Source organism: Arvicanthis niloticus, chromosome X, assembly GCF_011762505.2.
Source record: "Arvicanthis niloticus isolate mArvNil1 chromosome X, mArvNil1.pat.X, whole genome shotgun sequence".
Classification (NCBI taxonomy): domain Eukaryota; kingdom Metazoa; phylum Chordata; class Mammalia; order Rodentia; family Muridae; genus Arvicanthis; species Arvicanthis niloticus.
In genome coordinates this window covers 50,639,592-50,654,810 of record NC_047679.1, presented here as the reverse complement: position 1 = coordinate 50,654,810, position 15,219 = coordinate 50,639,592, and the positions used below count along the sequence as shown (strand labels likewise).

At 37.3% G+C, this 15,219-nt stretch overlaps 1 protein-coding gene across 1 annotated transcript in view; it reads right to left on the bottom strand.

Moving 5' to 3' along the window:
* Window positions 1-8,242: 8,242 nt before the first annotated feature.
* Heph (hephaestin) overlaps window positions 8,243-15,219 on the bottom strand; it is an 84,565-nt gene continuing 77,588 nt past the window's right edge. Inside the window, exons 19-22 of the mRNA XM_034485877.2 lie at window positions 14,805-14,944; window positions 14,256-14,418; window positions 11,696-11,740; window positions 8,243-9,174 (exon numbers count right to left, since the gene is read on the bottom strand). Coding sequence (XP_034341768.1) covers window positions 8,942-9,174; window positions 11,696-11,740; window positions 14,256-14,418; window positions 14,805-14,944 — 581 coding nt within the window. The 3' untranslated portion in view covers window positions 8,243-8,941. The remainder of the gene's footprint in view (window positions 9,175-11,695; window positions 11,741-14,255; window positions 14,419-14,804; window positions 14,945-15,219) is intronic.

Sequence of the window (15,219 nt, the reverse complement as noted above, 5' to 3'; positions counted from 1 at the left end):
AATACCTTTGTGCTAATTTACCACCTGTGTGTCTTCTTTGATGAGATGTCTATTCAAGTCTTTTGCTCATTTTCTTATTTCTACCATTTTGTCTCAGAGTTGAGGCTGGCACTGCACAATAAAAAAAACTACTGTCTTTTGAATGAGGAGGAGCAGAAAGTCAGCATTTTTAATTGTTTGAGAGACTGTTTATTTCTATCACAAATACTACACTTCAAAATTATATTAAAGTCCTTTCTGCCAAAGCAGGGGAATTCTAGTTTTGCCATCTCTTTTTACATTAATTAAAAAAAAATTTAGTCCCTCATTCTTCCATCATATAATATCCAAAGAGGCCTGGGAAATTATTTCATGAAATGTGTTTCAGTATCATGAACCTGAACAAATTGCTCAGGCAGTTACTCAGAACTCCAAGGACTTCCTTAGAGATTGGATGTACTTTCACAAAGTATAGCAACAACAACCTCTGAAGTTGACATATTTTTAAGTATAACATTTGTAAGGACCATTTTTTTCTGACCCAGAATAACAGCTCTTTTATAAATTTAGAGGCAGAGAAACATTTTCTACTTATCTTGAAAAGGTTTCTCTTAACAACCAATTAAGAATCTGAATGTTTCAAAGTCAAACGATGTAATTCTGTCCTTAGTGTAAAAACAACTTGTGAACATCAAAATATACTGTGTGGGAAGGATAAGCTAGAGGTATATTACTTGGGAAGTGATTAAAATATGCAGAATGTTACTTCTTTAATCGCCTGTACTTGACCCATCACGTTAGATCTGAATACTCTGGAAAGCTTTATTCCTGACTTTAACATTCCTTTCTTTGCTTGCTTTGTTTCTAAGGCAAAGGTTTGCTATGCAGCACTTAAGACTACAATTGGACCTCATTCCATTTGCTTTTCTCCTGTCTATGAACCAGAATACCCAGCATCCCTGGAACTCCAGTACAACTGATTTAACTCAGAAATGCGTAGAAAGATACCAGCTTCTTGGTCAGATACATGATGTCCACTCATTCTTGACCGGTTATAAGGTTTTAATAGATGAATGCATAGCAGCTAAAGAGGATAAAGTGAAATATCACTCACATTTTCTCACAGTAACCAAGGTGAAATTAATAATCATGTTGTATTAGTTCAACACATTAGTCAATCAACAATTTACAGACCCAATAGGGTTGACACTAACTTTTTCCAAGGTTAGGTAGACCTTGGAGCACCCACATTCCTGGGATGTCTGGGGTCTTTGTCTAAGTCTGTATTTTGTTCACTTTGAGGTGGGGGTGGAGATTGAATATTTCCTGTTGGAAATGTTGAAAGAAGTAGCATGCATAAGGGTAGAGATTAGAAAGTCACCAAGACTGTAAATCCATGGGCATATATTTACCAATTAACTACTGAAATACTTCCAAGTTGAGCAGTAAGCACTGCCTAAAGATCAACAAAATGTATTCCTTTGGGTAACCAATGGCTCAGTGCTTAATTCTTGGCTTGGCTTGATGGAAATTGTACTTGTCAAGAATCTTAACATGATCCCTGGGTATGGTGTAAAATGGCAAGAGCCAGATGAATTTTACAGGGACTCTAAGGTATTTCATTCCTTTACAAGACTATACATGATGCACTGGACAATTCTTTTCAAGGGAGGCTTTTCTCATGATGTTTAGGATCCAAATCTCGAAAGCCCTGGTTTTTGCTCAAGTGTCAAAATATTCATGCATATTTATGAATGTCAGGCAGTCATGAGTTGACTTTTTCTCACTGAAAGAGAGATGTGTCTGGTCCCAAAGCTAATCCAGGTGTGAGAAATAGTCACAGATGTCTGTTGGTCTTCTCCTGTATAGTCATAATATTTCTAAGACTGGGAATAGCAGGTAGAAAACTTACTAAGCTATGTATGTGTCAAGGAGACAAAAAGGAATGCATTAAATGCACCCTTGCACTTTTTGGAAGACCAGAATAATAAAAGAAGTCCTCACTGTAGCAAGAGTCATCTTCCTCAGCCTTTGAAAGGAATCCCTCCCTCTTTTAATTTTTTTCTGAGCCGATAAAGGGCTAATATCCAAAATATATAAGGAATTCAAGAAGTTAGACTCCAGAAAACCACATAACCCAATTTAAAATGGGGTACAGAGCTAAACAGAGAATTTTCAACTGAGGAATCTCAAATGGCTGAGAAGCACTTAAAGAAAGGTTCAACATCCTTAGTCATCAGGGAAATGCAAATCAAAATGATCCTGAGAATCTACCTTATACCAATCAGAATGGCTAACATCAAAAACTTAACTGACAGCACATGCTGGCAAGGTTGTGAAGAAACCTCTTCCATTGTTGGTAGGATTGCAAGCTGGTACAACCACTTTGAAAATCAATCTGGAAGTCCTCAGAAAATTGGAAATAGTTCTACCTGAAGACCCATCTATATTGCTCCTGAGAATATACCCTAAAGATGCACCACCATACCACAAGGACACGTGTTCCACTATGTTCATAGCAGCCTTATTCATAATAACCAGAAGCTGGCAACAACCCAGATGTCCGTCAATGGAAGAATGGATACAGAAAATGTGGTTCATTTACACAATGGATTACTATTCAGCTATTAAAAATGAATACATCATGAATTTTGCAGACAAATGAATACAAAATATCATCCTGAGTGAGGTAAACCAGACCCAAAAGGATATACATGGTATTTACTCATTTATAAGTAAATATTAGCCAGAAAGTATGGAATACTCATGATACAACCCACAGACCCTTAGAAGTTTGACAAGAAAAAGGCCCAAGTGAGGATGTCTCAATCCCACTTAGAAAGGGGAACAAAATAATTATGGGAGGTAGAGGGAGGGAGGAACCTATGAGGAAGAACCTGGAGAAGAGGGGAAAGTGGGCAGGATCAGGTATGGGGAAGCAGACAGGAGAGAAGCCAGTTGGCCAGGAGAATGATGGGAAATGTGTAGCTGTAAGGGAGGGGAGGGTGGGTGGGGGAACCTCTACAAAGTCAGAGACCAGTCTTGTGAGAGGGCCCCAGGACTCAATGGGGATGACATTAGCCAAAGTGCCCAACAGTGAGGAGATGAAACCTGAAGAGACCACCTCTATTAGATCAGGCCCCAATCTCTTTCTTCCATGCTTTGGAGGAAAAAACAGGAAGCAACTATGTAAGGTCTTGGCCTGGGGGTAAGGGGAGCTAGGGCCTGCGGCTTCTGCTACTGGCGGGTGGCCAAAGATGTTTGGCAGGGACTAGGTGGAACAAGTCACTAAGGTTAGGGCAGTAGGAGAAAGGGAAATAATAAATTGGTAAGGGTATGCTTTACCAAGGCAGGAGATATCTGCACTCAGCTATTGTGCATAAGAGGCAAGTTAAAAAGAGGCCTTTTTCTTGTCAAACTTCTAAGGGTCTGTGGGTTGTATCATGGGTATTCCATACTTTCTGGCTAATATTTACTTATAAATGAGTAAATACCATGTATATATAACAACAAGTTATGTGCGAGTCATTTTTATCATCGGATTCAAGAGTCTCTGGGAGAAGCTGGTGGTGTGACCCCTCCTGGAGCAAAGGCGGGTAGAAAAAGAACCTGGGTTAGGGCTGCTGGTGGCCAATCCTGAAGCTAAGCAATGTGGAATAAAAGGTAAGCTGGGAGGGGCTAGAGCTTGGGCTGCTGTCCTGGGCAAATAGCAATAGTGATTTAAAACTACACACAACTAAAGTCACGACTTACAATCATACCCTGAGGGCCCATGAGACTTTTTCTTTTATCAATGAAGTATTTAAAATTATAATTTTAATTTTTAAGTGCTAAATGTGATTTCCTATTGTTTTTTTCTGCTACTGATTACAGGTTCACATTCACTGTGGTTGAAAAAATAAACTGTGTATTTCAATTTGTCTCTATATAATGATCTTTATTGTATGCTTCAGGATATCATCTCATTTTGTTGTATATGAATGTTCAATGCACCTTCTTGTGATAAGCCCTTCTCCCATGCCCACAATAAGTGAATTAAAAAAAAAAAAACAATTACCTGATTTCCATATAATAGAATACAACACAGAAATTATGTTTAAAATAGCATGCCAACAGGTACAACAAATCAGACCACATAGTACACACAACATGAATTGGATTTATGCACAATTCTAGAAAATACAGACTTTTCATGAGATACCAAATTTTGAATGATGGGTTGAGTCAGCTTCTCAGTCTGTGGCCCAGGATAACTTAAAACTTTCAATGTTGTCTAAGCTGACTGTGAACTTCAGTCGTCCCTACTCTATGTTCCAAGTGCTAAAACTCTAGGTGTCCCACCATACTTGGCTTTGGTAATTCTTTTCTTTCTTCACTTGAAAAATACTTTCACTTTCTCCCAGCTTCCAGAGTTCATAAAAGATACCCTCTGTCACTCGAGTCACTATTTTTCTTTGGCTATTTACATGATTATGTTCTACCTTGGGATTTGTTTGCTTGTTTTTGTTTTTTTGAATGGAAATATGTTGTAACTTGCCTGTCCTGAATAGAGAATCATATGATGCAAAGCTAACATATTTTCAGCCCTGCTGCCCTATCTACTGATTTCCTCTTTCTTCTTTTGTTGTTGCCTCTTCAATTATCTCCAGAGTCTACTTATCTTCAGAGAGATCTAAATGTACACAGTGTTGTTCAAACTAGAGGCTTAATTATATTTTTGAAACCTCACTTTTCTGTGTAGAAAAATCAATGGTAAGTCTAGAGAGGATCTGAGATAAACAGCAGGAAAAGAGTACAATAGCCCAAGCAACAAAGGATTGGGACTTTTTTTTTTTTGTCCTGTTTGTTTTGAGAAACAGTTTCTTTCAGCAGCCCAGGCTGGTCTGGAACTCACTATGCATTCTAGGCTGACCTTGTACTGGTGGTCTTCATATCTCAGTGCTGAGATTACATGCCAAGCAAACAAATAGTTGAGAGTTTAACTGAAGTGGGAACCAACAGAGAAACAAACAGAAAAAAAAATGGTATTTTTAGTCTGGCACAATGGTCCACTTGACACAGGGGCTGTCTCTGACGCTTCTGTCTGCTCTAAAGACCCTTGTTCTCCTACTGAGTTGCCTCATCCACACTTAATATGAGGGAAGGGGCCTAGTCTTATTGCAGCTGCATATGCAGTATTGGTTGATATCCCTGGGAGGCCTACCCTTTTCTAGGGATAAAAAAAGGAAGAGTTGGGTGAGATGTGGGAAGAGAGAAGGGGCAAGCTGTAGTTTGGGTATAATGTATGAGAGAATCACTTTTTTAAAAACAGTGGACCACTGGGGAAATGTGCTTGTCATGCAAGCCTGATAACTTGAGTTCAATCCCTAGAACCTACAGTAGGGGAGACACTGTTTCCTGATTGCCACATATTTGTGTTGGTATGTACTCCAAAATAATAATAAATAAAAAGAAATAGTTGAAAACATAAAATATTTTAAAGATGTTCTGAAGAGAAAGCAAGCAAGACATACTGTTTTGTTGATGTTGGAAAGTTCTGGCTTGAACAATAAACAGGATAGGAGTGCTATTTATTTTGTTTTTTTTTTTTCACAGTACTTCCTCATATCCATCTTTTTCTAGAATACAGAGGGTCTAAGATTCCATTTTGATTGGAAGCAGTATTACTAACAAGAACAGAGATGGCTACAGAGATCAATTATTGTTAAGAGTAAGTACCACTCTTGCAGAAGATCTGAGTTCAATTCCCAAAACCTATATTCAGTGGCTTGCAACTATCTGTAACTCCAGCTCCAGGGAATTTGAAACTAATGCTCTTCCTCTATCTCCCCCCCACACATACACATAATTAAAAATAATTTTAAAAATAAGTCTTTAAAATGCACCATACTATAGCTCTGCCTCCTAGTCTCACATAGCCATGCTAAGAACTTCTCAGCTATATGTAAGTTATACGGTTAAATGACTGGGTTCCCGAAAATATACTTGATTTTCATTAATCTCCACATAAACAACATACCAAAAGGGCAAGGGGAGCTGTTGCTGCTAAGTATATAAATTTGCAGAGTTTTAAATACTAACACTTAAATTGTAGAAGAAACTCAAAAGTGATAAAAACTGATATTATAAAGGACTTACTAATAGATTTGCTTAGGAGAGATTAAGTCATACAAGTGAAATTTAGAACCAGGAACACTACCTCCAAATTATCTCAAAGATAAGGCCTGTTACAGAGAAGTAATATTTAGGATGCTATCATGTGAATCTTTATTTATCAGGACTTACCAGCCAGCCATTGGACCCCAATTCCTATACTAAAGGTATACTTGTACAAGGCAGCTGGATTTGGAACAACATAGGATCACAGCCATCACTACATTCTGATCTGCTCTTCAGTTCCCTCTCTTCCTATCAGGAAAAAAGGTAATTCAGTGACAAGAAGCCCACTAGAGAAGAGTATACACACATTGTTTATAGCCAAGTGAAAGTCTTTATTCTAGCCACCTGGGACTACCCTTGGGTATTCAGGACCCAAGAATAGCACCACAAATTTAGAGTATAGAACTTTTAAAGGTAAAAATATTCTTCTATCTTGCTCAGCAGCAGGGAGAAGTTTTACACAAGCTAGTAGCCCAGCAGAAGCTAAGATAAGCAGTTAGCTGGACAGGAAGATTTGCACAAGTAGGTAGTTTAATAGAAGCCAAGATAAATTAGCTGGAACACCTTAACCTCAGGTTCCGAGGACAAAACTGCATCATTTTCCACAGAACTTTTCATCAAGGAGATCAAATTCTAGTCAAATCTAAAACAGCTTCAGCAAGAATATAAGAAAGAGGAACCTCTTTATTGCCTTGCCCCTTCATAATTCTGCCATGTGGACAAAATGACTGGGTAGTAACAATTCAAAAAGGAGTAATACTGGAATATTTAAAACAATTATGGCAATATATTTGCTGTGTAAATCTCCTTTCTGCCTAAGTGGCCAGATTTGTAGTCTCCTAACTATTTAAATTGTTCAAAGTGTAACCTTGTGCCAGGACTGAAAGAGATTTATGCATGACAGTGTTTGGGGGATGCATAAACTTAAGGCATATAGGTTAGTAAAAATATTCCATTTGTTTCAAACTCTTATTTGGGTATTAGCCACAGTCATTCATGTGCACTTTGGTTAAGAGCCTCTACTTTATCTCTAAGTGTACAGAGTGATTTCTCACTGACAAAGCATATTATTTCTATAACAGGATAACAAGTAATTAATATGCTCCTCCACATAGATGTTGCCTAGATTTCCAGAAACTTTCCAGAAAGCCACTGACCATGAACGAACAAAATGCATTACTCTGGTCTTTGTTTTTATTTCTGGCCCCTGACCTGCAACATTTCATGGCAAACGGAAACCAACACCGTGGGTTGCTAACTAAGTACACAAGTTGCTAGGCAACCTCATAATTTGAAATCGAGTTGGTAAGAAAGACAAAAAATAGTATAGGTTTCCATGATAAAGGAGAAAAAAATGTTTTTGGAGTCAAATAGATGAAAATTTGAGTCTCCATTCAATTTTCAGCTGAGTCACCCTAATCTTCACTCGAATGAACCAAGGCAAATCCAATACAACCGGGAATTAGAATTCTTTGATAATGTGTAAGATCACTATGTGTTTCTTTTATTACCTTGTTTTTTATTTTGTTTCCTTTTGTGATCTTTTTTTTTTTCAACCCACAGACTGTCCTATATTAGGCCATCACTTTACCACTGAGATATATCCCCATCCCATTGCTATTATCATTACTCTCCATGATGCTCCTTCTGTTCTCCATTTGCCATGTGGAAACTATAGTGAAAACGGACTATCTTACCCCATTCCTATTTTCTTGTTTGTACTTCCTGATCAAAATTTCAGAGACGTGAACAAAGGAATGTTGCTGTTTTATAAAAAGGTTTATAAATTGCAAACATACCTCTTATATCCCTATAGCCACTTCCTCCCACAAAATCACAATTTCTGCTCCTACCTGTGTTTGTTCAGTGGACAGGAATGGGTCTTGTTTCAGTACCTTCTCTGGCTACAGAACTTGTCTTCTAGGATGTTACCATTCTGACAATGGATGTAAGAATGGATGTAAGCTTTGTGATAGCACACACGTCTCCAGGATCCATGAGGACTATATAAATCTAAAATATACCTCCACAGACCCCTGAAATTCTTTGGTTTAAAATGTAACCCCACATCCAAGTAGCCACAGGAATCATCAAAATCACCAAATTCAGTATTCCAACCTTTTAATAAGTACTTTAATGAACAAGATTTGCTATTTCAAACAGGGAGAAGACACTCAAAATTCTCTTCAGTACCAGTGGGTAAAAACATGAAGGACTGTTTTATAGATGCTTCTGGTTCCAGAGGTTGTAGGTATTCATGACAACTACAACCCATTCATTCATTTCTCCTATTGTCAAAGACAATTAAGGTAAAATTTGGAATCCTACTACTCACCCTACCTCTCATTTTGCATCATGCTTATGTTCTTTGTCCTTTAGTTATGGGTTACCTTTGAGGCTCATCATTTGGCCTCAATTAAACGTGTACTTGTCTATCTAGGTCCCAGAATTAGAAACCTAATTTCATAGCTTTTTCTTGGCATCTATTCTGTGAGAATGATTATATTCTAGGAATTTCCATGCTTTGTAGTACTGAAGGGTGACATATCCTAGCTGCTGAAATTTGTATACAAAAGGAACTTACCTAATTCTCAAGTTGTATGGAAATTAAAGGAAAAGTAAGAACATATGAATTCCATGTAAATAAATAAGGAAATGCCCAGAAAATTCTGATTCCATCCTCTGCCTCTTCACCACCCCTACCCCCTTGACAAAAAAAAAGTTTTATTCTAGTACACAGCTTTCTGGGAACATGAGATACATCCCAGATGTGTTTTCTGAGGATATCTTTAGGATTTAGCTATTACTGCTTAAGAGAGAGAAGCTTGAAGCTATCATCAAGAATGGACCTCCTGTTGCGCCGAAGCTTTCTTTGTCGATGCTGGTACCAGACTACACCACCAAGAGCCAGAGCAATGATCAACAGAACCACACATATAGCAATCAAAACAGAAGACAAAATCTCAACATCCTTTATGGAAATGTTCATGCCCAGCATCTTCACATTGCCTCCTCCAATGTCCCTTAGAATCACTGCTGAAATAGAGGAAGAGAAAACGGATACCCACACGTGAGGTTACCTTTTACAAACATCTCCTAGAAAAACAAGTCCATGAAAATAGGACAGAAAACCTGTCTTGATTCTTCAAAATACCAGCTGATTAAGATAGATTTCAAATTCATAGTCAGACAATTATAATATCACAGATGGAAGCATTCCTTGACAATCAGTCATGTACCTATTCTGTTTGCTCATGGGAAGACCTAAGGGTTACTGTAAAATACTTAAAATCTTGTGCTATAGAAAAAAATAAATAAAATAATAAATAATTAGACTTGATTTTCATGAACTCAGGGGGTGGGTACTGGAAGAAAAAAGTGAAAGCTTGTGAAGAACATTGAGTCAATACAGCTTATCAGTGCTCACTCTGACCATTAGACTGTGACAGTTTGCCACCGTGCTGTCTGGAATCCCACCTTTGCAGATCATGTTAATAGTAATTTCATATTGATTTTTTTCCTGATGATTGTGATAGTTTGTGTCATGTTAACATTCCATTTTCTTCAAATGATCTACAGGGCTAGTACAGAATTTGAAATCCTACATTCCAACCCTGTCATTCCGGCTCTATACTACCTTTCTTGTCTTGTCTGCTATTATTCAACCACAGAAACTCAATCTTTATTTCCCACAAATGATGGTGCATTTATAGGCTATGTCTTTGTTCACGAATACATTCCTCCCTTTTCTCACCTTTCTAGCTCTAAGTGAAATTCATTCGTACAATTAATAATGCCTTCCTGTAGGTTTTCAGATTGCCTGTATTCTTTCTGAACCTATAGTTTATCTAGTCTGTGACTTGGAGCTAAGTACCTAAATCCCTATGGAATCTTAGTTTACTCTTTTTGTAAAATGAAGACGACAAACAAAGGGGATTATTACCAAGTTTAAGTGAACTAATAATATGCATGAAATATTTAGCATGGCACCTGGTAAACAGCAAATATGCAATAATTATAAGATAGTATCACTGTTTACCCTTTCTGTGCACAGCATCTAGCATTACAATTATTGTTTTGGTGGCTCATTCCATTTTCAGGCACTGGAAAGTAGCAATTATGTTTTATTTGTTTTTTTGTACCCCTGGTAATTGACACTTGTTTGATGAATGTATTAGATGAATAAATATTTTCACAGAACTGGAAAAAGCTGCAAAGTAATGAGTTCAAATAGAAACTGAGAAGCATTCTGGTTCTGAGTTTACATTCTGGCATTTGTTTCTTTTGTGACCCTGAAGAAACTTCGAATTTAGAAAATTAGTGAGTTTTATTAAATCAACACTTTTGACAGATTTTTCTTCAGTGAGAGTTTATGAACAATGCACACATGATATGCATGTATGTGCAAACAAATATGCATAAAATATATGACCATAAACACATATTTAATAACTGACAAACCGATATATTATATATACACACATATATTCATAATATCATACACACACGCACATGTATATGTGACATTAGGTTAATTGAGTTGAAGAAAATATAATCTAAGCACTGTCCTTTCAAACTTACCTTACCTTTCTCTAACCTCTCCAGAATATATCCCAGTCCATAGTTAACAACTTATGAGAAATTTAAGTATATCATTGGGACTTTACTAATGAGAAGTTGGTTTTTAGTAGCACTGACAAGCTCCAGAGTGAACTGATATTCTTTAGTGTCCATTTTACATGTGTTTGTTTTTTTTTCCCTTTAGGACACAGCCTCACTTTGAGTCTAGGCTTGTCCGGAACCTATGGTTCTTCTGCGCTACTTCTCAAGTGCGGGGATAGCAGACATGATAGTACGCCTGTGTCTAATAGTCCTTGTACATCACACAATTTTCTGAATCTTTCCTAGTAAAAGGCACAAATGGAACAAAGAATAAAATGATAATTTTGACCTAGGCATCATAGGAAAAGCATCTTTATTTTCTCAAAGAGAAATAATATGAATGGCTCCCGAGTTTAAATTGCTTGGTGTTCCATAGATAAAAGGAGAAAGGAATAGAAGTAGCTGTTGAAGGATGTCTGGTATTTGTTCTAGTCTCAAATTTTGAGTGTAGAAATCCTTGTTTCTGCTATAACTCTTTCAAGTCGAACCCAACAGAATTTGGATTTTTCATCTCCCTCATAAAATAGTTTGTGAGCTATGAACACAGCTTTGTAACTTATGATGTGGTTGTTTTCCCAAATTTCAAACATTATAGGAAAGATATGAATGAATAACCATATTGAGGGTACATACTTCATTTTCTTCTGACATCTTACAGAAAACTTAAGGTTTTGTATTATGGTACCCAAGTTTAGTTATATTAGAGGTATCACATATTACACACACAGACACATGCACACATACATACATTCTCTGTTTCTCTCTGTGTCTCTCTATGTGTGTCTCTGTCTCTCTCTACCTGTTCTCTCTCTCTCTCTCTCTCTCTCTCTCTCTCTCTCTCTCTCTCTCTCCAACTTTTCAATATATATATATATATATATATCACCTTACATACCTTTTCCAATCTCTTTAGTGATGGTGGTCATAGTACTGAAATGTTCTGTGGGAAAAAGAAAAAAGGTTGATCCTATTATTCTTTGTATCAACCTATAGAATTTGTATATTTGTATGGAATATTTACATTACTTGAAGCAATTTCTTTTTTGGAATTTGCTACTTTATTGAGGTCTCTCTGATTGGATTTGAAATCTGCTGTAAGAAAGCAAGAGAACCAATGCCTCACATATTTTAAACCTAATTTTTAGTAACAGAAACAAGGCAGATAAATCACAGGTCCTGTGTGGTAGGGGGTACCAAATACTGTTGTTTAGCAAATTAACATAGCATCAAGCCACCTCCCAAATAGATACATTTATCCTTAGAGACATATTCTCAGCCTTAATAAAAGAAGAATCTCTTTCTTGTGAACAGTGTTGAAAGTCAAGGCCTATGGCTGCATATGGTTCTCATCCCTAAACAGAACATTTATACTATATACTGTAAGGCTTGGGGAACACTGTGGAAGATGTATCACAAAGAATGCAAGATCTGGAAATATATGGAGAAGGGCTGCAAAATGTCATTTTGTGAGCAAGACAAAGTTACTGCAATCACAAACTCAAAGCAGGTGTGGATGCCTATGTGAGTCTGCATAAAAGTGACACTGTCAACAGTCAAGCATAGATGGAGGAAGGGCTCAGAGGTCTCTATCCCTCATGGCTGGAATTTGCTACAGAAAGATTCAAGGAAAGTGAGGGCCATTGTCTTCAGTTAAGTGCCCACTGATGATCTCACCAGGCTCCAACAAATAGTTCCAATCCACTGGTCATACAGACAGCTCTGATTAAACTGAATGTCACAAAACCAGCCTAAAGTCATGAAAATGAGAAAGGAACTGATTGCAGGTGGGTGGTAGGGAAAGATGTAGATAATGGGGAGAGAATAATCAGAATATATTAATAAACATGCATGAAACAGTCAGATAAGAAATTTAATCAGTAAGAATCGATATTAAAATGTTAATTTGATTTTGAGTGATCACAGGAAATGAGGACAAGTACATAGTCCTAGGAAGCCAAAATATGTTAGCTCTCCCCTCTGCCTTTATTTCTATGATTCTTGTCACTTTCTCTATCCCCATTTTATTGAATATTATACTGTTTCTCTTCTATCATTTCTCAAATTCCCTTCAGAAACCTGCTGCTCTCTGTTAAATATACTTCTCTACATATTCAGTCCTATATCAAAATAATTTTTCCTTTCATTTTGCAATGAGGGTGAGCTCTTTTCTAAGGTATTTGCTATTCAATATTGTTTCTTGCATTTTAGTAAAGATTGTTTTAACTTTGAGATGACATTAACCAGATAGGAAAACCGAAAGCATTTCTTGTTACTCTTAGATATGTTCATCCATGGAAGTCTTTAGTTTTTAGTACAGTCTTTGTCAATTTCTATCTTTGAACTTCTTTATTCTAATCACTTGCATATACACTGTAGTTTTGTCAGTCATGATCAATAATGGTTAAATTAGATTGGTGATCCAGATCTGCATCACATCAGTAATCCAAAATCTATTTTTAATGCTTATTATTTTGCTAGCAGCTCTCTTACACTGGAAGAACAAGGCAAGTGGTACTTGCCTCCTAATAAAGAAGAGAGTGAGAACTTGTTTCTCATGGCTAGTATGCAAATGAAATGCTGCAAGGAAAGGAAAGGTCACATCTGGGTAGCCTTTGTCTCCTGAAGCACTCCAACTTTTACCTGGGTATAATCTTCTCTAGGAGTTTACTATTGAGGTTTCTGGGCATCTCTGACATGTTTTGCTAGAATTGGCTGACTTGTAAATATGTGGGGTTTTTTTTATTTTTATGTTCTTAATTTATTTTAAATTTGTGAGTGTGTGTTTTAATCTATGCTCACATGTACGTATGTGTGCTCATGCCCATGCATTCAAAGGCTAGAGGAGGATACTGGATGCTTTCCTTTTGTGCTTTTGAACTTTGTTTCCTTGACAGAGTATCCCACTGAACCCAAAACTTGCTGTTTGACTTAACTGGCTGGCCAGTGAGCTCCTGGAATCTCCCTGTCTTCATCCTGAAGCAACCCTGCAGATCTTGGGTTACAGGGCTTATGGTCAAACTGTTTCTATTAAATGGCTGCAAACTTAAGTTCTCATGCTTGCTTGCAAGCACTGATGCTGACTCAACCATCTTTCCAGCCCCACACATTTGTCTTTTTGAAAATGACTACATCAAAGAAAGATTCATTAGCAATTTCCTTGAAATAACCTTAAATGGTGAATTTGTAAATAAATTATATTTTTGTCAAATCATGGTAAAACTACACAAGCAAAAGCCCTCCCAGTTTCAGACTATGACACCCCATGTGAGCTTATGACACTTGTAAGGGAGGATGAGAAATGCAGATTAGGGAAACGCCTAAGGAGCTTGCTTTATGATAAAATCTGGCTCTTTTGGGCCAGCAGAGGAAGTTCAAGTGGCTCCTTCCTGTCACCTGATTTCTACAGGTTACACAAAAGGTTAGAAAATGACACACTTAGGGGATTTGGATCTTACCTTCATGAGACAAGACAGTAAAGATAGTCTCCATGCCAGCATGAACATGGTCAGTCACATGGCAGTGCATCAGCCATGCCCCAGGGTTGCTGGCTACCATCTCCACAACTTCAAATGTTCCTGGGAAGAGATCCACCACATCTGCCCTGTAACTGTGCCCATTCTGCAAGAAAGATAGGGATGTGGAGAAGAACTGAAAATTATAGGAACCAATGTACAGCTTATAGGAACTGAAAGTCTATGATGTCCAAAATTAGGTTCTTAAGACAAAATGTCTGTACCAAGGAGAAACTCTCCTTTTATTTATCTCTTCTAGAAAGAAATCATGCAAACTAAAACAGCAGACCTCTCTTCTACTTTTTTATAACATGCCACACATGAAAGATGTTATCAGTTCTTTCAGATGATTCAAACCTACTTTCTCTGAACTTTTCCATAGATTTTCATACTCCTTAAATATTATCTTATTCATTGCCATTACCTTCTGCAATGGCTCTTAAGGCATTCTTTCATTTATCCCAGAGGGGCTCAACCATATTTTCAGCTCACCTGATAGAGGAAACTCTCTGCATGAAAGTGTACAGTGTGAATGTCAGTATCTTGGCCCATGGCTAGCATGTACCAGGCTACTCGTTCTCCTTGGTATACAGTAAGACCCCTGAGGTTAGCATAGAGTTTCCCATTGATGGCTGTAAAAGAAGAAAATGTCTCACATCTTTTTTTTATTTAAACTTTTCTATTGCCCTAGGTCCTAGGTCCTATCATTTCTGATGACAGCAATAGGCTACTATTGCTACATATCTCTCTTCAATGTATAGTCCACAGTGATGATATCAGAGTTCTGTCTGTCTGTCTGTCTGTCTGTCTGTCTGTCTCTCTCTCTCTCTCTCTCTCTCTCTCTCTCTCTCTCTCTCAGTTATTTGAACCATGTTATTCTGAAGCTAAAAATATTGTAATGACAACA